The sequence below is a fragment of the Bubalus bubalis genome, chromosome 17 (genome assembly GCF_019923935.1).
Source record: "Bubalus bubalis isolate 160015118507 breed Murrah chromosome 17, NDDB_SH_1, whole genome shotgun sequence".
NCBI lineage: Eukaryota > Metazoa > Chordata > Mammalia > Artiodactyla > Bovidae > Bubalus > Bubalus bubalis.
Window position 1 is genome coordinate 13,803,512 of NC_059173.1, and position 27,387 is coordinate 13,830,898.

General features: G+C 39.3%; 1 protein-coding gene across 3 annotated transcripts in view; it reads right to left on the reverse strand.

Annotated features, from left to right (window-relative positions):
* Positions 1-27,387, reverse strand: part of MED13L (mediator complex subunit 13L) — a 280,163-nt gene that overhangs the window by 35,556 nt on the left and 217,220 nt on the right. For all 3 annotated transcript variants that reach the window (XM_025267579.3, XM_025267578.3, XM_025267580.3), the window contains 9 exons: positions 24,612-24,806; positions 24,037-24,225; positions 19,679-19,844; positions 17,468-17,572; positions 13,420-14,151; positions 12,403-12,628; positions 11,337-11,439; positions 10,909-11,033; positions 4,275-4,374 (listed from right to left, as the gene is read on the reverse strand). In XM_025267579.3, coding sequence (XP_025123364.2) covers positions 4,275-4,374; positions 10,909-11,033; positions 11,337-11,439; positions 12,403-12,628; positions 13,420-14,151; positions 17,468-17,572; positions 19,679-19,844; positions 24,037-24,225; positions 24,612-24,806 — 1,941 coding nt within the window. The remainder of the gene's footprint in view (positions 1-4,274; positions 4,375-10,908; positions 11,034-11,336; positions 11,440-12,402; positions 12,629-13,419; positions 14,152-17,467; positions 17,573-19,678; positions 19,845-24,036; positions 24,226-24,611; positions 24,807-27,387) is intronic.

The following is a 27,387-nucleotide window of genomic DNA, read 5'->3' on the forward strand; positions in this document are numbered from 1 at the left end:
TTTTTAAAAAAAATCATTGTTATATACCTGAGGTTAACCATCATTTCCAGTGTCTCTTTAAGGCACTGATTCTTAGAGTAGTAGTGTATGGAATGAAATGCAAGTTGTGGTTATGAAATCTGGCCACTAGGGGGTGTCATGTACAGCAAATGTATTTGCATATTTGGAGGCCCAAGTTTAAACCAGTGATCTGGAAACATATCTAACTCCCCAGTTCTCAACCACACTGCTCTTTCTAGCAACTTCAACATTTAAACAGTAACTACTGTCTATGTAATTTACTGTAACTACTGAACAGATGTTAACACGACTTACAGCACTGAATCAGAACTTAATAAAGTATAGCTGCCCTGTGCTCACGCCTGAGGCAGAGCGGCAGTGGGCTGGTCCCCCACTCAGGTGGTCCCACCACAGCGCTGCTGTGTCCTGGGCACTTCCTCCCTCCAGGCCTAGCTCCTTCATCTAGAAGGAAAGGCTTGACTAGGAGTGTGGTTCTCATTAGGCTTGCTTTCTTCCCTTTGTTTATGGAGGGAGGGGAAAGCCTCCACCCTATGGAGCAGAGAAGGGTGAGAACCTCTGGATTAAATGATTTTTACCATGTTTCCTAGTTAATTATATAATCCTGAATAATTTACCCTCTCTTGGCCTCAGGGACCAACAAGGGGAGTAAAAGGCCAATAGGCAGGGTTTCAGATTTCAACTTTTACTTCCATTAGAGAAGCTCCACTTCTATTTAACTTTTATAATAGAATTCTGTATAAGATTTCATTTGACAAAACAGTACCTGCTGCTGCTATGGCAAAAAAGTTAAAAAGAGAGAAAAGAAGAAGAAAACCTATTGTAAAACTCCCAAGATGATCTTCATGTTACTTTCTTGCTGTAACAGTATTTGACCCGAAGATCATATAACAATTCACGGTATTAGGGATACAAGCCAAGCCAGAAACTATCATAGAACCACCGGAGAGATTATATAGTTGATAAGTCCTGCAGCTGAAAAACAGGTCTTCAGATGCAGAAGCAACCAAATCAATACATCTTTTTAAAAATAAGACTAAATACTTTAATACAGAAAAATAGGTTATTCTTGAAATATATTCATCACCTTTAATTTTTGGTCCCTATTCCTTTTCCCAAGCCAAGGAGCAGCTACTGTTCAATGTAAATATAAAATTAATTTGTAAGTAGAGTATTTTAAAACACATGTCTGCTTCATCAAATCTTCAAACTCCTATTATATTACAGAACTTAATTAACAAAGCAGATATTTGGAAAATAATGAGACTATATAAATTCACTTTGAGTTAAAATGACAATGAACTTAAACACAGCCCTTTCCTAACTTATTAAGTATTCAAGCTATGGTACAAAATGTTATCCCAAAATTATTTTATTCAATTTGTTTTCAAATTTTCTCTGAGAAATGTAAAAAAGGCATTTGCCATTTAGGGCTCCTCAATTTTTTCGATGCTACCGAACAGTTATATATCTCAGTTTTCAAAGCCTCAGCCACCTTGATCGTTTTTGTCAAAGGTAAGAGGTAACACAGACCAAAAGTATGGATAAAATGATTTTTCATTTGCCAGAGATTTATGTTAGAAAGCAGTCTTCACCATTCTCATTATGAGCTATTCATCAGGAAGACTCGTAACCTCTCTATAGCTTTAATTTCCTCATCTACAAAATGGGAATAGTATCTCCCTCATATTTTCTGTGCACGTTAAATGAGATAAGGTATGCACAGAAATGAACAGTTTGCCAGGTCCATCTAAACACTCAGAAAGTAGGGAGAGTCAGTAATAATTAGTCCTCCCTCCTAATTTTGGTTTGATTAGAAAAAGATGGAAAAGGCTCTTCAGTCACAGGAAATTCCTGAAATGACCCTAGAAAGTTTTGAGATGAAAAACAGGGAACTGGACTCAAAGTAGGTAAGGCAGAAAGAAAACAGAAACCTAGAGAAACATTCTGGCCCTCTAAAGTAGAAAAATATTGCCTGTAGTAGAACTGCCTGTTCAATTTTCTTCCCATAAAATGACCAGAGTGAGTGTGGGAACAGCTACCAGGGAGGACTGGAGTTTACAAGTCTTGCCCACAAAGCTCCACTTAGTCATCCCTGCCTGAACTCAAGACCTGCTGCACCTCAGCAGGAACTCACCAGTCAGGGCACTCTCTACTTCCTACCCTGTATATCAAGTATTTATGCAGAAGACCGAAGCCTTCCAACAGAAGCATCATCACTAAGATTAATTTCTCAGTATTCGTCCCTTACAAATAGTAAGCACTCTTGTGGAATAAAAAGCCAATTCAAAAGTCCGACTCTTTCATTTTGCCTCCTCAAAGTCTCATACTTCAAACTGACATGCTTTCCAAGATAATTCATAAGTGACTGGTTTATAATAAAACCTAAGAGAAATGTTTCATTTTAATTAATGTAACAATACTTACTTAACACAGACTTGATGCTAAATTAACTCTGTTACTATATGTTGATTTCTTCATTATTACATATGCAAATGAGTAATTATGGACCTATGCTGTGCAATGCAGGACCCACTAGCCACATGGCCATGGAGCATTCAAAAAGGGGGCCCCATCCATCCTGAGATACGCTTGTGTGTAAAAGGTACCCTGGATTCCACAGAGTTAATACAAAAATGGAATATAAAAATCTCAGTATTTTTATGCTGATGACATAAAAATGACGTATTGGATACACTGAGTTAAATAAAATATACTATTAAAATTAACTTCACAGGGTTCTTTTTACTCTTGAATGCAACTAACAGAAAATTTAAAATTACCTTATGTGGCTCTCATTTGTGGCTTCCCTTGTACTTGTGTTGGATGGTGCTGCTATTCTAGACATTAAATGCTATGTCTTTCCACTTCGATGTACAATAAGCTACTGTAGAAATTAAGAGCTTTTTGCCATGCTATTTTCATTCTCATCTTTGAAGGAAATACTATGTATATGTCCCCCCCACACATGCACACATACTCTGACATGTTAATCAGGTCCTCTGACTCTTTATCTGTGTTTTCCTGATGCCAATATTTTTGCAATATTTCAAATTTATTAATTCTTATATCCTGTACTTTATCATAAAATTCTGAGTAGCTTCTTATTGAAGCAATTCCTTTTGGAACAGAAATGAGAGAAAAAAGAGAGAGCACACCATATTCTTTACTGGCAATGACACTAACCAGCAGGTTGGTTTGTGAGCGAATGATCTTGGACAAGTTTTCAGACATTTTAACATCTAACATGATTACATATCAGAGTGTCAAAAAAAGCACAGCAACTGGTTAAATGCAAGGGAAGAATTCATTCATCTGCCTTATTCCAGATGAATCTACTTTAATAATGTTTCTTTTAATCTGTGAGTTTCATGTTTGTAAAATTCTGCAGTGCAGAGTAATAAAAAAAGAAAAATGTTTAATTAAAAAAACTACAGCAACTGGCTGGCTATCATTATTCATTTTCATACATGTCATGCTTGAGAAAGCTTTGCATATTTTAAAAAGCTATGGATCCACTAAAGCTGTCAAAATCCAATCTCTGTATACTTCACACTTCTACATTTGAGTAAATCAGCAGTACATTTATAGGTTCATAAAACTTTTTGACTCATCCCTATGACATGGTGGTTTTTCCCCTCAATTTGTTCTCATTACCAGCTGAAGTTAATGAGAAGGTATTAAAGAATGATTTGCAATGGAATTGTGTTTCGGTTCCAGAGTACCCATATAAGCAACCTTGACTTTCTTCTCTCTTGTAGAATAATATTTCTTAGGAAAAAAAAGGAAGTTTCTTGTCCGCATACATAATAAAACTAGTTGATATCTTTAACGAAACACAAATCTTCAATATCAATCAGAAAAAGGACCAGAGAAAACAAATATTCATTACCCTTGTATGAATTAAATTTATGAACATGGAAACATTCTACACAAGCCCTTACGCCAGAATGTCGCTCTGAAAACCACTGCGCAGCATCTACCCTGCTGGGAGAGGACCAGGAGAAAAACAAACCGAAACACGTGTTTCATAGTTTAAACCTTGAAAGTTAATTTGAAAACAAAAGAATTTAAATTTAAATGGGTCTCTTAGCTACCTGCCACACTAGGAATACCAATATATACAAGTTTTAATTTATTTTCAGTATTCTGTTAAAATGAGAAAAAAAAAAGGAGGGGACTCAGATGAGGCACTGAGGATGAGAACATTATGCATATATCATGAGCAGTGAGCTGAAGCTCACTGCTTTTCTTACTTGGTGGATAAGGAACAGCAGCTCTTCCATCCTTCCCAAGAGGTCGGTCTTCTGTCCCAACTGTAGGCATTTTTGATGAGCGCAGTGCAGGTGACACAGCCTAAGAAGAGATTATTAATTATTAAAACCGAGCAGCACATTTGTATATAAGCAGGGCGGTAGTTAGCTATTGCTTAGAGTGCATGGCTATTGATATTTTAAAAACACACTTCCTTACAAATTTTCACCAGGTGAACGTCTAGAAATACTAGCGGACAGTGACACAGAAGAGATGACTACAACCTTATCAAGTATGAGAAACGAACTGACTGGGTCTTCTTGTCACGGGTCAGGGGAGAGCAGACTGCCAGCTGAGCAGAGCTCCCAGACCTTGGGCCAATTCCCTCTCCAAGGTCAGGAGAGAAGCAGTTTCAGGGACACAATAATCACATCAAGGGGGTGCCTCCAAGTAGTAACTGGTCGCCAGTCTGGTTTTCCTTCTGTTTGGAAGCAGGCAGCTAAAAGAGATGACCTCAAGCCCTCCCAAGCTATTCCTCTTATTTTTCACCACACACACACACACACACACACACACACACACGAAAGATACTTCCTATTCCTATTTCTTGGGCTTCCCAGGTGGCTCAAGTGGTAAAGAATCCACCCGCCAGGTAAAGAATCCACCTGCCATTGTGGGAGATGCAAGAGATGCAGGTTCAACCTCTCGGTTGGGAAGATCCCCTGGAGAAGGAAATGGCAACCCATTCCAGCATTCTTGCCTGGGAAATTCCATGAACAGAGGAGCCTGGTGGGCTACAGTCTGTGGGGTCACAAAGAGTCGGACACAACTTAGTGACTGAGCACACACATTCCTACTTCTACAATTACTATTCACCTTCATGGAAAAAAAAACCCTTACCTCATAAAATTATTGAAATGTATATTCAATACATTTGAAGAAGGTTTTTCCTTGATTTGCCAAGTTCAGTTCAGTCACTCAGTCATGTCCGACTCTTTCTGACCCCATGAACGACAGGACACCAGGCCTCCCTGTCCATCACCAATACTTGGAGTTTACTCAAACTCATGTCCACTGAGTCGCTGATGCCATCCAACCATCTCATCCTCTGTCGTTCCCTTCTCCTCCTGCCCTCAATCTTTCCCAGCATCAGGGTCTTTTCAAATGAGTCAGCTCTTCACATCAGGTGGCCAAAGGATTGGAGTTTCAGCTTCAATATCAGTCCTTCCAATGAACACTCAGGACTGATTTTCTTTAGGATGGACTGGTTGGATCTTTCTGCAGTCCAAGGGCCTTTCAAAAGTCTTCTCCAACATCACAGTTCAAAAGTAACAATTCTTCGGCACTCAGCTTTCTTTATAGTCCAACTCTCATATCTATACATGACTACTGGAAAAACCACAGCCTTAGCTAGATAGACCTTTGTTGGCAAAATAATGTCTCTGCTTTTTAATATGCTATCTAACTTTCAGTCATAACTTTCCTTCCAAGGAGTAAGCATCTTTTAATTTCATGGTTGCAGTCATCATCTGCAGTGATGTTGGAGCCCCCAAAAATAGTCTGCCACTGTTTTCTCATCTACGTGCCATGAAGTGATGGGGACCAGATGCCACGATCTTTGTTTTCTGAATATTGAGCTTTAAGCCAACTTTTTCACTCTCCTCTTTCATCAGGAGGCTCTTTAGTTCTTCACTTTCTGCCATAAGGGTGGTGTCATCTGAACATCTGAGGTTATTGATATTTCTCCCAGCAATCTTGATTCCAGTTTGTGCTTCATCCAGTCCAGCATTTCTCATGATGTACTCTGCATACAAGTTAAATAAGCAGGGTGACAATATACAGCCTTGACGTACTCCATTTCCTATTTGGAACCAGTCTGTTGTTCCATGTCCAGTTCTAACTGTTGCTTCCTGACCTGCATACAGATTTCTCAGGGGGCAGGTCAGGTGGTCTGGTATTCCCATCTCTTTCAGAATTTTCCACAGTTTATTGTGATCCACACAGTCAAAGGCTTTGGCATAGTCAATAAAGCAAAAATAGATGTTTTTCTGTAACTCTCTAGCTTTTTCGATGATCCAGCGGATGTTGGCAATTTGATCTCTGGTTCCTCTGCCTTTTCTAAAACCAGCTTGAACGTCTGGAAGTTCACAGTTGACATATTGCTGAAGCCTGGCTTGGAGAATTTTGAGCATTACTTTACTAGCGTGTGAGATGAGTGCAACTGTGTGGTAGTTTGAGCATTCTTTGGCATTGCCTTTCTTTGGGATTGGAACAAAAACGGACCTTTTCCAGTCCTGTGGCCACTGCTGAGTTTTCCAAATTTGCTGGCATATTGAGTGCAGCACTTTCATAGCATCATCTTTTAGGATTTGAAATAGCTCAACTGGAATTCCACCACCTCCACTAGCTTTGTTCATAGTGATGCTTCCTAAGGCCCACTTGACTTCATATTCCAGGATGTCTGGCTCTAGGTGAGTGATCACATCATCATGATTATCTGGGTTGTGAAGATCTCTTTTGTACAGTTCTTCTGTGTATTCTTGCCGCCTCTCCTTAATATCTTGTGCTTTTGTTAGGTCCATACCATTTCTGTCCTTTATCAAGCCCATTTTTGCATGAAACGTTCCCTTGGTATCTCTAATTTTCTGGACGAGACCTCTAGTCATTCCCATTCAACTGTTTTCCTCCATTTCTTTGCACTGATCACTGAGGAAGGCTTTCTTAGCTCTCCTTGCTATTCTTTGGAACTCTGCATTCAAACGGGTATATCTTTCCTTTTCTCCTTTGCTTTTTGCTTCTCTTCTTTTCACAGCTATTTGTAAGGCCTCCTCAGACAGCCATTTTGCTTTTTTGCATTTCTTTTTCTTGGGGATGGTCTTGATTCCTGTCTCCTGTACAATATCACAAACCTCCGTCCATAGTTCATCAGGCACTCTGTCTATCAGATCTGGTCCCTTAAATCTATTTCTCACTTTCACTTTGTAACTGTAAGCGATTTGATTTAGGTCATACCTGAATGGTCTAGTGGTTTTACCTACTTTCTTCAATTTAAGTCTGAATTTGGCAATAAGGAGTTCATGATCTGAGCCACAGTCAGCTCCCAAATCAAGTCCCTTAATAGGCAAGATTATCTTTAAGAATGCAAATGAATTGAATGCAAGATAAAGCAAAAAAAAAAAAAATTCTCACAAATAGAAGGCCTTTTATTTATGTTCACTTACTTAATGGAGAATCCCCATGGACAGAGGAGCTTGGAAGGCTACAGTCCATGAGGTCTCAAAGAGTTGGACATGACTGAGCCACTAAATACACATTCAATGTTATAGAGTTGAAATGTGAAACTGAAGTCTGTGAGGTGAAAACCCAGACAACAGTCTCCCAATTCCAGTTGCTAACAAGATGAATTAGCAAAATGATCCTAAGGTAAACTGTTCCTTTGATTAAATGTCAGGCCAGAAGTCAGAGTAGAAACAACCGTTCCAGAGAAATGAAAATCAGATTAAAAACTGTCCAATTCTCCTTTGTATATTAACACTACTAAAATATATTCAAAAAAACAGAGTAAACATCTCTTCATTTAGTCAGTAATTCATAATTTATACCGAGAGTAAGGATGATGGTTCAGAGCAGAGATGAAAACCACTAGGGATGCTGGCTATGAACAGAAACTGGGCGACTCTACAAAGCTTGGTTTTTTCTTTCCTTACATCTCTCTTTCTACTTCTTTTTAATTCCTTTACTTTTCACACTTTCTTCTCACCACCACCAAACCAAAGCATCTGAACTAACCCTCACTGACACCACTCCTAGATAATATATGGCTTTACAGACACAATTAGGTACAAAATGGATCTCCAATGCCTGGGTCAAAGAATAAGGATGCGTCATTTCTTCTAACAGTGTTTTTCACATTGCCACGTCCTTTTCTTCATGCAGCCACTCCCTGAATTTAGGTCCTCGTTTTTCAATCCAACAAGTTACCACATAGTACTCTTGCTTTCCATGTATCAGACTGATGTAAAACAGTACCCACTTCTACCAGGTCAGCTCCCCACTCAGCAGCCTTCAGAAGAGCACATTACCTGTAAAGTCTGAGGTCCAAAGCTCGAAGTGTGGCGAAGTACCTCCCCAGCCCCAGCAATCTTTACCCCCAACTCAGGAAACAGATCAATGTGCTCACTATCCCACAAGGCCCCAGCTAGTTCATTCTCTTTGCTGAACCAAGACTCCTTCCAGGCTCAAACACACATTCCTCCCCTGCCTCTCACTAACCAAGTCTTTCCACATTTCAAGTCAATTTCATTTTCTGAGGTCATGATTATCCCATCTGCTAAGTACTTGGGTTTCTCAGGTGGCACTAATGGTAAAGAACCAACCTGCCAATGCAGGATCAAGACGAGGGTTCAATCCCTGGTCACTGAGATCCTCTGGAGGAGGGCATGACAACCCACTCCAGTATTCTTGCATGGAGAATCCCACGGACAGAGGAGCCTCACGGGTTACAGTCCATGGAGTCAGAAAGAAGTACTTAGAATACTACTGGTGTACAGTGTCTGTTAACCAGATATATTTTATTTTAAAGTAAGAATGGGCTTTAGAAACCTGATTCCTATTTAACCTCCAAGCCTTTACTTAAACACTGCTTGCCTGTTGCTTCGTACTTGAACAGGTAGCATCTTTAGATTCAGATAAATTACTGCACTCACAAGGCCAAGTATATTTTAAACTATTTATATGCTATTTCTCCTAAAGTCTGTGAGCACCTCAAGCTTAAGACTGGTAATTTAATTTTATCTATAAACCTGGAGAACTGATCATTAAATAATTAACAAATATCACGTCAACTGGATGGATGGGAAAGTAAATATATAAATGAAAGAAAGTAGACTAATACTTTGACTTCACTGAAGAGCAGGCCTATCTTACTCATCTCTAGGTCCCCCAGAGATAACAGGGGCACTTCTGTTTACACAAAGATACAGGCTTAGTTAGGATGATGACAGCACACGTTTCCTGGCTCAGCTCAGCTGTTCTCCAGAGAATTATAAATTCTCATCTGTCACTTTAATCATATGATGTGCTGTGCTGTGCTTAGTCGCTCAGTCATGTCTGACTCTTTGCAACCCCATGGATTGTAGCCCACCAGGCTCCTCTGTCCAGTGGGCACTCTGCAGGCAAGAATACTGGAGTGGGTTGCCATGCCCTCCTCCAGGGGATCTTCCCAACCCAGGGATCGAACCCAGGTCTCCCGCACTGCAGGCGGATTCTTTACCATCTGAGCTACCAGGAAAGCCCAAGAATACTACAGTGGGTATCCTATCCCTTCTCCAGAGGGTCTTCCTGAGCCAGGAATCAAACCAGGGTCTCCCACATCGTAGGTGGATTCTTTACCAGCTGAGCTACCAGGAAGTCCAATCACATGATACCTTGTATTATTTAATGTCTACGTGTATAAATTCTATTTCCTGACTATGATGTCATAATCCTAGAAAGTATAAATCATATTTGTAATTATCTCTCTAAATGCTGACTATTCTATGACATAAAGTTCAATATGGTAAAATTCAAAAAGTTCAGTATGCCCCACTCAGTTCAGTTCAGTCGCTCGGTCGTGTCCAACTCTTTGCGACCCCATGAATTGCAGCACGCCAGGCCTCCCTGTCCATCACCAACTCCCGGAGTTCACTGAGACTCACATCCATCGAGTCAGTGATGCCATCCAGCCATCTCATCCTCTGTCGTCCCCTTCGCCTCCTGCCCCCAATCCCTCCCAGCATCAGAGTCTTTTCCAATGAGTCAACTCTTTGCATGAGGTGGCCCAAGTACTGGAATTTCAGCTTTAGCATCATTCCCTCCAAAGAATTCCCAGGGCTGATCTCCTTCAGAATGGACTAGTTGGATCTCTGCAGTCCAAGGGACACTCAAGAGTATTCTCCAACACCACAGTTCAAAAGCATCAATTCTTCGGCTCTCAGCCTTCTTCACAATCCAACTCTCACATCCATACATGACCACAGGAAAAACCATAGCCTTGACTAGACGGACCTTTGTTGGCAAAGTAATGTCTCTGCTTTTCAATATGCTATCTAGGTTGGTCATAACTTTTCTTCCAAGGAGTAAGTGTCTTTTAATTTCATGGCTGCAGTCACCATCTGCAGTGATTTTGGAGCCCCCAAAATAAAGTCTGACACTGTTTCCACTGTTTCCCCATCCATTTCCCATGAAGTGATGGGACCAGATGCCATGATCTTTGTTTTCTGAATGTTGAGCGTTAAGCCAACTTTCATGCCCCACTACATGGGTATTATTTTTAAAATCTAAGCTAAAGGGACTACATAATACATTCCTGTTAGTCTCATATTGAGGAGTATATAAAAAAAAGAAAGATTTTAATATTTACAACAGGAATAACACTAATGGAAAAAAGCCATCAACAAACAAAACCCAAGGGTTATTATTAGAGACTATACTAACAAGTTTCAGATTCCTTTCAAGGTACACAAACATTCTTGAAGAATATTTAGAACCTGAAATATGAGCTCCCAATTCAGTAGACCAAACTATAAAGAAATACTGGAACACTAAGTCCAGCCACTGAAGTGCATTTTTGTGTGTGTGTAGCTACTGCAGACTCACCCCAAGTTCGTCGTCATCAGAATTATCAAAGATGTTGTCTAAGTCATGAAGGGAAGGTGCCAAGTCTGTCACCTGTGTGAGGCTACTGGAGCCTGCCCTGCCAGCAGCGTTGTCCTGCCGGACATCTGTGGGAAGGAGGCAAAAGGCACCGAATGAGCAGCTTCCTCAAAGGAGAAGGGGTGAGGAGAGGGCAGTGAGCAAGCCCTGCCTGCCAACTGCTTCCTTACGCTGTCAGTCAAATCGAGATACAATTAGTGCCAAATACACTTATCAGTTTTGAAAGAACTGAAAAACAAACTATGAAAATATATTACAGATGCGGTCAAATCACTGCTATTACAATCAGCACATAATGTTAAATAGAGAAGCATCTTCCTCGCATTTATTTTAGCAACAGTCCAAGTGAGGCAAATAATCAGTGTACACACCTGTTTTAGTAGAACTGAAAAGGGACATGGCATTTTTCCCTTCAGGCACCGGCGTGGAATGACCTGGTGTAGTGACATCCTTGGTACCAAATCCATCCTCTGACTGTGTAATAAATTCAGCCAAACAAAACACATGAACAGCAACCCAAAGTGTGGAATATGAGGGAGAACACAAAGAATTAGAGGGCAGAATGGAACTTGTTATGAGCACAAGTGTGATAAACCATGGTCTATGCAACCAAAGGAAATAAAAGATATGTCCTCGTCCCTGATTTTAAACTGAAACCAAAAACTCCCACACTTGCCCCTCAATCTGAGTCAATCAGGATTTTATGCCTCAACAGTACTGGTGGGGTTTGATCACAGACCTGCCACGGTGTTAAAAGCTGCCTTTAACATATTTTGGAGGCTGAATTATGCTTCAAGCTTTCTGGATCTAGATAGGTGTAAGAAGTATTCTCTTGAACTATACTGGTCTCCTTTCATTCTCTTATTTCCTCTGTTCTTAAGAATATTTCTTTAAATGGCCCAGTATTTTAGAATGGTTTAAAATTTAAGGCTAAAGACAGCAGACACCCCCAGTACTCATTTTTGAGATACTGAAACCAGTAAAATTATACTGACACAGTCTTGGAGTAGTGATGATATTAATTCAGAGAAATATAGAGGTAAAGCGCTTAACACAGTAAACAGTGAGCGCCTGATAAATGGTAGATACTGTCACCAATATTCTTCCTTACATTTTGGAATAATAATTAAAAAGAAATAAGCAGGGAGCATAGGCCAACAAGAATTAGCATATGAGAGGAAACATGCACTGTACAAGCTACAGCCTGGAAGCTGTGAGGCTTCATTTATGTTCAGCTGACTTTTGAACAAAGGTGAGCCATGACATAAAGAGGAACGATACGCTGTTCGATACAGTAGTACCAAGAGCATGAATATGGGGACAGAGCAATCAGGCAAGACTATCTCAAACATTCTGCCTCAAAGTCTTCCCACACGTGTTGTACTGACATAGACTGAAGCCCACTCCTGGCTGGCCTCTCTCTCTGTTATGCGGTACCTTATTCTTTTTTAGGGACTCTTTCTCTGTCCCTGGTTTGCATTTCTTGTTTGCAGTAAAGATGTATTTTATGTCGCCATCCTCGAAAGTATATGGGTCGTTGACTTCTCCCAAGCTGTCTCCAGGTTGTTGTGACAGAGGCAATGGGTCAAGAAAGTGGAGGGGCTGCATCTGGGGCTGCTTGTCTTGCCAGACTTTAAACCGTTTGTTAGGTTGTGCTAAGAGTCTGGAAGGGGAAATGAATAACGATTTAAGCAAGAAATAGTAAAAAGACCAGACTTTTTTTTTTAAGCAACATTTGTGATTTAAAAGCATTTGGAAGCTTAAACTTAACAACAACAAAACTAAAAAATTCACCTTCAAGTGACTCTGAGAGACTATATTCACAATTAAATAAATCTTAGTAGCCTTTGTCAAGGCCATACACTTTTGTCTCTGATTCCATTGATTTCACTTAACAGCAGAGACGGGCTCTGGGGACAGACTGCCTGGGCACAAATTCCATCCATGTCATTTACTAACTGCATGACCCCAGTTTCTTTCTCAGCTATGAAATTAAAGGTGGCGATATGGCTGTGGTGAAGATGACATGAGATAATCTGTATAAACTGTTTAGAGTAACAGGTTGCTCAATAACACTCTGAAGTATTACTACTAGATGCATGATATACACGTGAAAGCATGCAAAGCCTTCTAAGTGTCAACACACAAGAAGGCACTGACTGCAATATGGAAAGTCCCACAAAGCTATATTCTTTGATGAACAAACACCAGACCAAAAATGAATAAATTCCAGTAAGGTAATCTTACAACGAAACCTTTATAGGCCAGCATTTAAATAATGACACATATGATAAATATCACATTGGATAAAGCATTTGACTTTTAAACCCTTTCCAGATGCAGAGTCTAGAATGGTGAAGAAAGAGCTCTTCAATTTTGGATCTGAAGGCCCTGATTCCTGGGAACCTTGGCCTTCTGTGGGTGGTCAGGGGGTGGGGTGGAGGATCGCCTTACCTTTGCAATGCAGTGCTCTCTGAGGTTACCTCCGTTTTGGCGTCGCACCTCTCACCCTGGAGCTCTGGAGGCCGGAACTCAGCATCATCAACGGATGGTAGATGGTAACTGTGCCACCACTTATCTGATGACTCTGGGTTCGAGGGCCTGATCCCACAATATAAGGCGGTCTCACTGACCTCTGCCGTGAGAGGCACTCTTTGGCCTACGAGGACTGTCCGGTCATCCAGAGCAGACAACTGCTGGAGTTCGAGCCCATTTCCATAGAGGGCTGGATTCACAGGGACAGAGGGTGGGTCCAAACTCTCTGCTTCCTGACCTCGCGGCTGAGGGCTGAGTGTTGGCGGCAGAGGGGAAATAGGGGAGTGAGGTGAATCCATAGGATTCAGATTCATTTGCTTGCTTGTATTTCTGGAAGGCACGGCCATTTGCTTATCATACTTCCTACTGCTAGCCACCTCTAAGGAGGAGTCTATCCCTGCCAAGCCTAGCTTCTGTCCCGGTGGATCTTGTTCCATGCATAACTCTTCGGCCACAGACGGCCTGTGATGAAATGGTATCAAGGGTCTCTTTTGTAGCTTGTCTCCCTTGTCCTGTCTTTCTGTTGTTTTGTGCTTAGAAGAAGCAGGAGGTGGTAAAGATGAAGATGACGATGGTCCTGCACTGAACCCTGGCTGTGATATTGTGGGAGGCCGACTGGGGCCTACCGCACAACGTTTTAAAAGTTTATGCCTGAAACGAGAATGAAAATGAAGTAAGTAAATACACAGGTGAATATAACTATACCATTCTAATACTACAGAAGAGAGGCCTCTGACCAGGTTACACCTTTTCAAGAACATGTTATACACACTAATACATCCAAATGGACTCTAGGTGTTAAACATATTGATAATGACTAAAAACTGCAACACACTCTGATAAGAAAGGATGAACCCATTGCATGTCAAGTAGATAAGAGTTGAACCTTAAGAAATATTCGTTAACATGCCTCTAACCGCTACAAAAATACTAATTTGAAAATTCCCAAATCTTTCAAATTTGGTGAGGGCCTCAGACTATCTATTCACATGGTATTTTAAAACCAAGACCATTTGTCAAGAAAGGCAGCAAAATAAAGCTTCCAATCTCTATTTTACAACACCCAACTAACTCCAACAGAGAATGGTTTATAAAAGCTTACAGTGCTGTAAATCAGGAACAAGATAACTATACAATTCTCCCACAAAGTGTGAAACTAAGGGTCAGTTTTAAGAATATTTAATAGGATAAATATACTAAGAGCCTTATATGCTACTATTATTCAAGAAAGAAGGGATAAAAGACAACTTTGGATCTTACAGAAATGTGCTAAAATGAGACAGAAGTAAAAAGGTCGTGAGTGAATATGAAAACAATACACACATATACAAATGCATCTGTCCCATCTAAGTAAGGGCAGCAAGTCTGCTCACAACCTAACACACTTCTTGGCAGGCATGGGTGTGAGAAACTGCTCAGTAAGGGCCTACTAGATAATGCTAAGGTTTAATCTGCACAAAAAAGTTATACAGCAGGTCAGCCAGTTCCTCCCAATATATAAATCATTCCCAGGAAAAACGTAAGCTCTCCTGCCAGTGTATCAGTAACTCTGTGAGGCCACTAGGGTGGCATTAAATTACTGTTGCATTGCACTAAACGATGCCCTAGTGGGCAGTAAAATGGATTTGTGTGGCATAATGGGATGGTTTAGTGGGACAGCAGGATGGCCACCCTGCCCCATAAGACCATTAAATAGTGTGAGGAGTGGACCATCCCATAATGGGTTCGGTAATCCTGCAGTAGATAATCTGAAAACACTCTTAGAGCCAAAGTCTTAGCTACTCTTAAAAAAAATCCTGACTTTGAAGAAGTCAGTAGCTTAAAGCTACTGTCAAAAAGGCAAAAACTGGACTTTAAATCTCCAGTACCACACTGAGAGATGAATGTCTCACCTGAAAATATCTCAATTATATCTTCTAAGGGTGCTTATTTTAAGACCTAAGCTCTGAAAGTCTTTTACATAAAACTTTTTGATGTGGATTTTCTCCAAGACCATTTAACCACACTGATCTTTTGAGATAGATATTTTATAGTAGCCTTTTCAAAGTAAGGACTTTGTGCAAAGTGGATCATCTTATAAAGTCATTTTCTTCTACTGCATTTAGCAACTTAGCTACGTTGTGGAACCTTCAGAATAAGGATACACCAGTAAGGAACAGACCATCACTGCACATCTGTGAGTGGGTATGGGACCTCCCTGAAGCTGGCAGCAGGACCATCAGGCTCACAAGGCTAACTATGTGGCAGAAGCTGGGCCAAAGAGTGTAGAAACATATGGTGACTAAATGAATAAGGAAAGCAGAATGACTGTAACAGACATTTCAAAGGAAGTCAGTGTGAAATGCAATGATAAAGCTGATCTAGAAAATTAAGGAAAATAAATGACAGTTCTAGGACGAGGAGGAGAAAACTGACAGAAATGACTGCAACAGGGTACCTGGTTTGATGTCCATACTAAGGGTATATCTTAAAAGCACTTTGCAAAATACAAGACTTGAGTACATGTGAGGAGTCAGGTGCAGAGATAAATATTTAGAAGTCAATGGAATGGAATGCATTTTTACAAATAAGATCTGAAGGGTATAAGAATTTGGTGAGGAGAGAGAACAGTACCTCCAGAGGACAAAAGAAAAAGAGTTATTTATTTACACTTCAGGTAAAAATAATTCAAGGTACTGAATAAAAATGTGATAGAAATCAGTAAAAGGGTTATTTTAAAAAGTGAAAAAATCTAGATTAAGAAAAAAAGCAGGAAAAAATAAGAGGAATGCACAAGTGAAGTTAAATACACTAGAATTTTTATCCTATGTACTTTCTAAAGGTGGACCATAACCTGGCTGTAAGCTGTTTAGAAGTCAATGTTATTAGGAAAATACCTTCTTCCCCGAATAATCACATGATTAACACTGGCCTAGAGATGAAAGCAGACCAGGCATTCAGCTGGTATACCATTCCTATCCTGGGACTAGAGAGATTCTCATCAGCTCAGAGAAAGGACCCTTAATGAGCAAAGAATATCACCGAAAATATACTCCTTGAAAAATCAATCAAGGGTTTCAGTAGGTACTTAAAACAGCATCTCTCAACAAAAAGCTGACTACCAAGGCAGAGCTTGATAAAAGAGAATCAACTTATAGGAAAGAGGAGGGGGGACAGGAAGAACCTGTTAAAACTTTTGCCAATGTGTATAAACAAACATGTGCACACACATGTATGTGCTTGCAGAGATTTCTGGGCATCGTGACCTCACCCTACCCTGAAGCCAATTCATATATGCCACATTAAGAACCCCGTGGTCTCAACTAGAGAAATGGATAGCCAACTTCCAAGTACACTTATCTCAACTGACCTTGTATAAGCATTGAGCAGTATCAAATGGAAGAAAAGCCACTCTAAGTTGCTAAGAGAATATTCAGAAAATAATTTGGGTTTCTACTCAAATATCTAAATGAATGAGCAACAATTCTGGCTTTCCTCAGATATTATTACCACATATCTACTTCAGTCATCAAAAAACACCAGCACCAACAAGAAAAATTTTCTCTGGAAGGTCTATTTAATCCAAGTTCTATTAATTCAAACCAACTTGCTTGATATTTATCTCAACTTTATAATTAAGAGTAACTAAATAAACTCATTTAAATGGCAAGAGATTGTCTTGTTAAACTGATGCCTTTAGTTCTAAAGAAGTTATCCTGAAGAAATCTGTGGGAGCTATTTGTTAACAGGGTCAGTTGTCTAAAAAGGCTCATTCTGAGTCCCAATAATAAAACTGTATCCTCTACATAGAAACAAAACAAAACAACAGCAAGCTTTTTTTCTAGCACTGGAAGTAGAAGGTTTATAAAGAAAACAAAGCAAAATGACGCGGAAGAAGTGGTCTGAGAGACCAGGAGACAACCAACAAAATGTACTATGATTCTGTCCAATTCTATCCGATTACTGCTCTGCCTCGGCCCCTACCTACCTAGAGCAAGAACAGCTGACTCTTTGGGTTGGATCCACAAAATCCCAAGTAGCAGGATTGTTAGCAGGCTCTTCTTCAAGAGTTGGAGTGGACATTTGGCTCCTCCTAAAAAAGGTTAAAATATGTGGTTTGTATAAACATGAGATAATATTCATACCTCTGGGGAGGAAAAGGATGTTAGAAAGACATGAATACATCTTACACAGTAACAGTATCCTGCTGATAGACAGTTTAGAGCAACCCAAGGTGTAGGGTTGGGCGGCAGAGGGGAAGTCAACTACTCTGTGCACCAGAAGGAAAATCAGATTCAAAATATTTTTATTTAAGATCAATATACATTTTAACATGGGTGGCACAGATAGCAATGAAAACACTATCTGGCACTATTAGCAGCGATTTTTTAAAAAGTCACCTAAATTCTGGAGAGACAACCTAAATCTTTAAAAATTATCTTTTCATAGCATCTATGAATCATATACCCTCAGATTATTTTTTGGTTCTGTTTGTTTTGCTTTCTTTGTTAGACAGACTGTTTAAATCACTCTGAAAACATCTACATTTACTAGCATTTAAGGGCAGCACTCCATGTATATAATGTGAACCAAAATACAAGAATCAAAGATGTCTCCTACATAATAACTGGAAGCTAAAAGACATCTATTGCTGCATAAATAGGAACACTGGGCAGTCCCCCTGCACTGTGGATCCTTCTACAGCTGATGCTGCAGCTCACTGATGGCTCTGCAGGGGCTCTGCTTGCTCTCCACCCTCCCCTGCCTTTCTGGGCGTCTCACTTCCCCGTGCAGTGCTGCTGATAGAAGGGCTCTGATCTGTTAAGAATTAGTGGAAAGGTTAGTGGTGATAAAAATCAAAGATGCTAAATTGAAAGAAAAAGAAAATGTTAACGTGGAAATTGTTGAGGCATTGCAGACAGAAATGAAAATATCTGTACCAATAATTCTAAAAGAAAGGACCATTTTTAAGCAAACAGAGCTACCTTTTAAATTCTAGAACATGACATGATTTCCAACTGCAATTATTTTAGATTCTTTTCTACTACATCTTTAGTAGCCTATTCTATATGTGTTAGTCGCTCAGTCGTGTCTGACTCTTTGCAACTCCATGGACTGCAGCCCGCCAGACTCCTCTGTCCATGGAATTCTCCAGGCAAGAATACTGGAGTGGGTTGCCATTCCCTTCTCCAGGGATCGTCCCAACTCAGGGATCGAGCCTTGGTCTCCTACATGACAGGCAGATTCTTTACCGTCTAAGCTACCATTCTAGAGCCGCTAACTGGGAGATAAATATATAGTATGAATTTGTTAAAAACTAGGTCCGAGGGCTGAAGGACAGCTCTTTAATGTGTATATATAAAGCTTTGAAGAGTAATCACTTAAGAAACACTGACTTAACTTCTAAATGAGTCCTTTGGAATTACTGACAAAAATGTCCATATTTGTTCTGCTCCAGAGAATCAAGACTCATTGTTTATTTGTATCTGTCAAAAAGGTGGACATCTCAGTCATATCAAAACGTGAAAATATGCTGAATATGTTTACATATTCTTGATAAGTGAAAAAGTGTTTACTGACTACTGTTTGACATTATCATCCATGCAATTAAAATAATATCTCGTCTTAGAATCAATTCCTGCTCTTTTCCAAAAATATGTTAAGGAAGGAGGGAAGGAGGTCAGAGGGGATAATCAGGAGAGAGGTGGACAAGAAAGGGAAGTTGGGTAGAGGAAGAAGAGAATTTCCCTGAATCCAGAAACAGAAGCACAGCAGCTACTAAACACTTCTCTAACTCTCATCTGTTTAGTTGAGAAATACACTGTCAATTAAAACATGGCAATGAAGGTCATTTTCCTTTGTAAATAGTGAACACTCATTAGTAGGTATACAGGGAAAAACCATACCCACAACTATTCTCCTGATATTCAGGGTGAATCTCCAAGTCAGCTGTGCTAAAAAATGTCAGATGAATACCATGACAATCTTGAGATGATAAAGAACTTCACAATTTTCCTGGACCAGCAAATTATTCTAACATCTTTGCTTTGAATTTCACCCTATTATGAACAGAAAGATGAGCTAACAGTGCAACGACCCCCTCAGGGTTCGGTCATGATGGAGCTGTATGACTGATCTTCATGTAGTAATAAAAGGCATGTCAGGCAGATCACCACCCAGACAGAAGGAAAGCACATACTTGGACTGGGTTCTGTTGAGGATGCATTCCTTCCAGACTCGATGGACCATGTGATTGTGGAGTTTTGGAGGAATCTTCCCCGATCTCTTTGGACTGTGCATAGTTAGCATCCCCCCATCCTGGGTGCCCAGGTGGCTGACAGCACTCTGCGCACCTCCACTCTCACCTGGGAAGGAAAAGACAGTTTGGAAGGTCAGAAGTTTCTGAAAAGGCCTCCTAGTGCACAGACTGCTCAGGGGATCTTCCCGACCCAGGGATCAAACCTGGGTCTCCGGCATTGCAGCCAGATTCTTTACCGTCTGAGCCACCAGGGCAGCCCCTCATTCATTTAACATAGACATCTGACTGCTGAAACTGATCATGGCAGCTTTGCTGCTACCCCTGACAATAACGCTGTCCACAGCTATGAGTAGATCTGCGTCAGTATAGCTTTCAGTCACGTCAATACCCACACTCACATACCCTCAATGGCATATCCATCAGGAGGCGTTCCTACTCAGAGGTTTTGGAGATGACTTACACAGGAGGATTCAAACACGACAATGTTAAAGACATAAACATGCATGGACTGTCTGAGTTTTTAAATCTCAATGCAGTAAATGAGTTTCAAGACAGAAGAAAACAGTAGAGGGAGCTTTATGCTCAAGCAGCTAAAAGCCTGCGAAGCAATTGCACACAGTGCCTGGGTAGGAGAGAGAAATCCTTAACAAGGTCAAATTTCAAATCTGCATGTGGCACTGTTCATCCTTGTGCCTGACACCACCTATGCAAGCTAATACTAAAAAAATGAGAGACTGACTCAACATTTTATATCAGAGGATTAGAAATTCACTGGTTTCTAATATTTCCACTTAAGAGTTTCCAACTGTACTTGGTATGCGATACATTTTCGGTGCCATGCATGCTAAGTCGCTCTGTCACGTCCCACTCTTGGCGACCTGATGGACTGCAGCCCACCAGGCTCCCCTGTCCACGGGATTCTCCAGGCAAGAACACTGGAGTGGGCTGCCACTTCCTCCTTCAGGGCCATTTTCTATTATGCCTACTCTAACTGTTGATAAGATTAGTTATTGGTTGTAAATATTTTACTACTTTCATCTCATACAAGACAAATAATGAAGTCAATTTCCAGTATTAAATTCTGATTCGATTACTTTTATCTATTTGATTTCATAAACATATTGAGGGTTTTATTCCTGATAGAATTATGATGCAAAATATCTCAAATGAAATAATTTTAAAGTGCTCTGGAATCCTTCACTTTCATGTGAAAAAGAAAGAAGCAACCTAATATTACAAACTAATATTTCTTGGTATCAATGCAAAACCACCATTGTATGGAACTGACTGGTTAGTCTCAGCTCCACTTTTTTTTTTTTTTTAATAAAGCAAACCCCAATGCTTACATTCTTAGGAACTGAAGCTTTCTTGTTCCCCAGAAAAGTACTGTTATAATATATAAATGAGATAAATTAACAGAGACAAGAAATTTGATCTTTCACTGCTATCTTTTAATCTTAAAAGTTCTCTAACTTGGCTCACAGGACAAAATATTTCATTTTGACTTTACAATGGATTTTCAAATGCCTATTATAAAACTAGGCAAAGTAGCGCAACAAACAGAAGTAGAGAGCATAGCCCTTTGACCCCAAACACTCAACAGTATAGCCAAACAGACTATCAGTCCATGGTATCATAAGGGAATTATTTATGACCAAAACAGGAGAGGTTGTGGGGAAAGATAGCCAGACTCTTTTCTGATTGAAGGTAGGTTAATGTTTTTCAGTAGCTTGTAATGATTTAACTAAAATGTGGGTGGTATCTTATATGGAATTAAATGAGACTTGTATTACATGTTGTTAAATGCATATTCAATGCTTCTCAAATTATCTCCATAAACAGAAGAGGCAAGCTGATCTATCTATTCACATAAGTCAGAACTCTGGCCCTCCCAGGTCCCGTGCCAATCTAGGAGACTCTTGGCCATTTTAAGAGGCAAAGTAACCCCCTTTGTCCTATGCCCAGGAAAGCATGGCAGTGTTCAACATCATTCAAGTGCAGAGTGATGAGGCTGAGCAGGATTCTCACAGATGGAGCATTAGGAGTCCTAAGCTGTAATTTGATGTTATGATGTATAAAGCTGGACAAATTAATTTTATGACAAATACATCAGTCACTCTCATTCAGTGTTTCTGTTTTAGGAAATAAGGAGACATCAAGAGATTTATTTACCCAGGGTGTAGCACAATGATATACAGAGTTAGAGGGGAAGAAATCTAAAGATCTATAGTTGTAAAAGTACATACCTGAAATCCACCAGAAAAAAACATTTTTTTCTGAACTATGAATTTAAGAGTTCTGAACTAACCAAAGGTCAAGGCATCATGCCCACAGCAGGCCTTCAATTTTAAGCTGAACACAAATTTTACTAAATACCAGGCAAAACAGTAACAAATGTAAACAAAAATTGATGACTTCTGTAGTTTGTTAAAAATCCAAACTTGCATATGAAATATGATTAACATTTTTCAAAATACTGACAATTCTAGACTTATTAATATATCTTCTCTATGGTGTTATTATAATTATAAAAAGACTATACAAGGGTTTTTCTGCTTTTTCAGTTCAAATGTAGTTTTAATAAAAATCAACTGATGGTGAATCATTTCACAAGGGATCATCCAAATTCTCTGCTCTACTGTACTCAGAGCTGGATGTAGTACATTTTTTCACCATCTTAGCAACTACAAGGCTCTTAAAAACAAAGGCTAGGAATTTCCTGGCAGTCCAATGGTTAGGACTCTGTGCTTCTATTGCAAGGGGTACAGGTTCAATCCCTGGTGGCAGAACTAAGATTCTGTAAGCTGTGTAGGCCAGCCAAAGCAACCCCCCAAAACCCCAAACCCCTAAGGTTACAAGTTCATTTCTATGTCCCTCACACAATATCTGAGTTATTCCTTCCAGATAACTTAATGTGTGTGCTATGTTGCTTCAGCTGTGTCCGATTCTTTGTGACCTTACGGACTTAGCCCGCCAGGCTCCCCTGTCCACAGGATTCTCCAGGCAAGAACACTGGAGTGGGTTGCCATGCCCTCCTTCAGGGGATCTTCCCAACCCAGGGATCGAACCCACGTTTCTTACATCCCCCTGCATTGGCAGGCGGATTCTTTGCCACTAGCACAGCCTGGGAAGCTGATAACAATACTGTGTGTTAAAACTGGAGTTCTGAGCATTTCTTTGAATTCTTGTACTACTGTTTGTATATTGCTTTGCTGTTTATCAAACACTGTCAGGTACATGATCTAACATGTATAACAGTCCTGGAAACTATATAGAATTTAACAGAGAAGGAAACTGGTGTTCAAAACAAGTAAGAGAATTAAATAAGGTCACTCACGTAGTAAAAACTAAAGCTAGGTTTTAAAAGGTGTGTTCAATCACAAAGTCTATACTTTCCCCCAATATGTCATTTAACCATGCACATTTACTGAATGTCACTACATGTCAAGCACTATGGCAGCAATTTTTAAATACTGCCTTATTTCATTCTCATGAAAATTACCACGTGATGAACATGTATCGTGCTTGATAGTCTGTTTTCAAAGTTTAGAGGACAAGACTTCGTTTACTGATGTTCCTGCCAATATGGCCCACATTAAATACCTATAAATAATCTTACTTTAGCTCAAGTGTGATGAGTATCCTTTTCTTAGTGACCATATTTTCAATTAAAATGAAGTCAACTATAACAACAACAAAGTTAATACAGAATATATACTACTCGACAAAGGAAACATCTTCCCAATTTAAATAATTTCTGAATTTTCTCAAGAAGGAAGAATCTTGAAATGGGCAAATTTTTCAAGTTAATTAATATCTGTCATTAGTGTAGACAGATTATTGAAAGGACAAAGCATTTATTCAGAGCTCTTGGATGTCAGACTATCTTTATAATAAGAAAAGAGAATTCACCCAAGACTTGTCCCTGTCTAGCAACAGCCAATTGGACAAGCACATCAACTATTCTCTGATTTAGTGTTTTTCACCACATCTCATCTCCTGATTGCATGTGTGTGCATGCATGCACATCAATGTAAAAGGGCAGATGCATGTGTAGAATTGAAGAGAAACAACAAACATGTTTAACTGGAGTAAAGACGAACAGACACAATTAAAATTCTGAAGCACATCAATTGTTTACAATTCTCCTTCTCTATTTTGTAAAATCCCACATTAGTCTATTTCCATCTCTTCCACCAGGAATTTCTCCGTGTGTTTTCTCATCTGTTCATGTAGCAGGGGTGCTACATGACTTTCTGGGATCTATTCCCCCCAGGATGTTCCTGGATCGTACTCACCCATGACAGCCTGTTCTGGAGAAGTGGGAGGGGTGAGAGGCATCCCGCAGTTACTCGGGTCCTTCACGCTCCCAAGCCCCTGCTGCCCAACGGTAATATGGCCCCCGGTACTGGCCACACTCTGAGGAACTGGGATGTCATTCTGAGAGATCAGCACAAAAGCTGAAGGATAAACCATCCGAACACCACCTGTGAGGAGAGCGAACAAGAGAACAGGCCTGAGAAAAAGGTCACGCCAGACTGCCAAATTTATTATTCCAGTGGTCAGAGTCAAAGCTCACTGGTGAAAATGAGACTCTCATTAGGTACTGCCAAAAGTGATAGGTTCCATCCTTTCATAAGTTAATAGCTATTTAAACATGTGTTCCAACATTATCATAATAGCATTTGGAATACAGGGACCATTGGTGCTTCAGGCAAGATAACTACTCAGCAAATACCACTGTGTCAAGAGAATTCAAAAAGATGGGGAAATTATGGAGATTATTTTTGATGAATCTGAATGATTATCTTTTTAAATTAAGCAAGATGAAGAAGATAGAATTAAGCTCTTCAGGCAAAACATTTTCTCTTACCAACAATTACTTCTACTGCCACGGGGAAATCATCATCATATCCCAACTCTTCCTCTTCTTTCATTTCTTCTTTCTTTTTCAGCACCATTGGGTAGAAATACTGCCATTCCTCTATCAACTTACGGGTGGCTGGGTCTGACATCTTGTATGCTTGGCCTGTTAGCGTGCCGTTTAAGCCATAAGGACTTACCAGTACTAAAGCAGACAGGAGAAACATGTGTTACACATCAGAGTAATAATTCCTACTTAAGTGTAATGCTACATACACGGCAGTTTTAGGGTGAGGCACATTATCATTTGACGTATACTGCTCTTTATTTCTTAACTCCTTTTTAAGTGTAATTTTAAAAAATTTCTAATTTTAGTACTTTTTATATGCCTCTCAACTCAAATCAATTTTTGAAGGAAATCAAATGGGAGGAGATATAATTAACATGATCAGACAAGTACATCAACATACAATATATAAGCTATCTATACATAAGCTATCTACCCATTATCTATCTATACATTAAAGCATATAAACATCAGTTTGGTAATAGCTCATACAGTGTGAATACTGAATCTTCCATGACAGAAGACCATTCAATACATATATCCTGAAACCAGCCTGGGACTTGAACGCTCTCCCTATGATTTCCTGAGACTTCCTAAATATTTGAGGTAATTTAAAAATAATACATAAATAAAATGTCTATTGGCAGAAAAGTCTTAATGTACCAAATTTGAAACATAATGTTATGTATAATTTCAGTTACAACTATTTTAGAGGTATGCTGATTAAACAACTCTAAAATAAAATTTATTTTACGTAAAGTAAAGGACTTAAAAAGTTCTTTTCTCTTACTCTTTCACTGTTTGACCTTGATGTCATTTTCACTGAGCTAGACACAAAAATGCAGTTAACATAACACTGTATAACTCAGTTCTTATTCTCACAGTGAGTATTTCGACATTTCAAATAACACTTTTCTAGGGATAAAAGTAACTTTTCCTTAATCCTGATTTATAAAAACAAATCTCAGCATAAGCATTAACTGGGAGGTCCTTTTGGGAGACACTTTTTTTCTTAACTGCTGGATGATATATCACATCAATCAAGACAGAGATGGTTAAAGACATCACATATTTCGTGTTGCCTTCTGCTACTCTGTAGGGATACAAATGGAGAAATACTGATCTAAGCAACACAGCTAATCAAGGGCAATTTTCCTGTTTTAACACTTCTAAGAAATCCCCACATCAATATGATTAATTATGTTCACTATAATTGCCTATATACCAACACCTGCCCTAAGAATGTACCTTCTCTACACCAATCAGGGGAAATAAGCAGGATGCTGCTGCTGCTGCTGCTAAGTCGCTTCAGTCGTGTCCGACTCTGTGCGACCACACAGATGGCAGCCCACCAGGCTCCGCCGTCCCTGGGATTCTCCAGGCAAGAACACTGGAATGGGTTGCCATTTCCTTCTCCAATGCATGAAAGTGAAAAGTGAAAGTGAAGTTGCTCGGTCGTGTCCGACTCTTAGTGACCCCATGGACTGCAGCCTACCAGGCTCCTCCGTCCATGGGATTTTCCAGGCAAGAGTACTGGAGTGGGGTGCCATTGCCTTCTCCGAATAAGCAGGATAATGCCCCACAAAGTCTTCCATGATTCGAGATATTAGTAACAAACCAGTAATATTTAAAGTAAGTAGTCTACAGGGACCAAGAATGGCCAATATTATCTTTCCCAACTTAGAAGCTTAGTCATCTTTTCTCATGACTAGTAATTCCTTTTGTTACTTTAAGTAAATGCTTTTATTTTGCTCCACAAAATCTAAAGTCAGATGATCCTCAGCACTTTCAGAGTCAAGAAAACATAGTGTTTAAATAATCCTGACAATCCACAAAATGAGCATATTGTACAACTCAAGTGTACAGTTTGAGAACTGGGCTGTTTTGAATAATATAGCAATTCATACATAAAACATCCAAAAAACTACAGAATAATAAAGTACACAGTTTAAAATGTGTTGCTAGATGGAGGAAAATGCAGCCAATAATCAGGACAAAATTACATGAGGTTCAATGTTCTTTTTTACCAAAAAAAAAAAAAAAAAAAAAAAGTCTTAACAATCTTTAGGGCAAGAAAAAGCTGCATGTTTCATCAAATTAACTTACAATCATTTGTATAAGACCAAAAACCAATATAAATAATATGGAGGCTAAACACTCATTTGACTATTATATCAATAAAATACTTCAGTCAATTTTATTAAAAATATTTTTTAAATTACATTTTGTGATATACTAAGGCTATTTCAACCAGGCACCTCTAGAATTGATAAGATTAAACTAAAAAAAAAAATGTTTCTGTATGGTTCAATTTAATATTATAACATTTAAAAACAGTTATTCATAGAAAATTATGAATTCCAAAGACAAAACCAAAGCTTTAGAATATATAGCTAGAAAAAAAGAAACGTGTTATTTTGGTGATATCTAGGTAATTAGTTGAGCATTCATGAAAATATGAATGTAAGTTAAATTACAACCAAATATCTACAACAAATGTAGTCTAAAATTAAAAGAAAATAAGGTATTAATAAAGAAACTACAGACTATACAACTCCAGGAATTTGATTTTGGTTAAAGTTTCAAAGAGTACAAAGCTTAATAGTAACTCTCTGATAGTCATTACAGTCCTAAAACCATAGGTCAAAGAAAACAAGGAAAACCTTTAACTTATAAGATTTTTGATCTTCAGGAAATCCTCCACACTTTATTCTTCGAC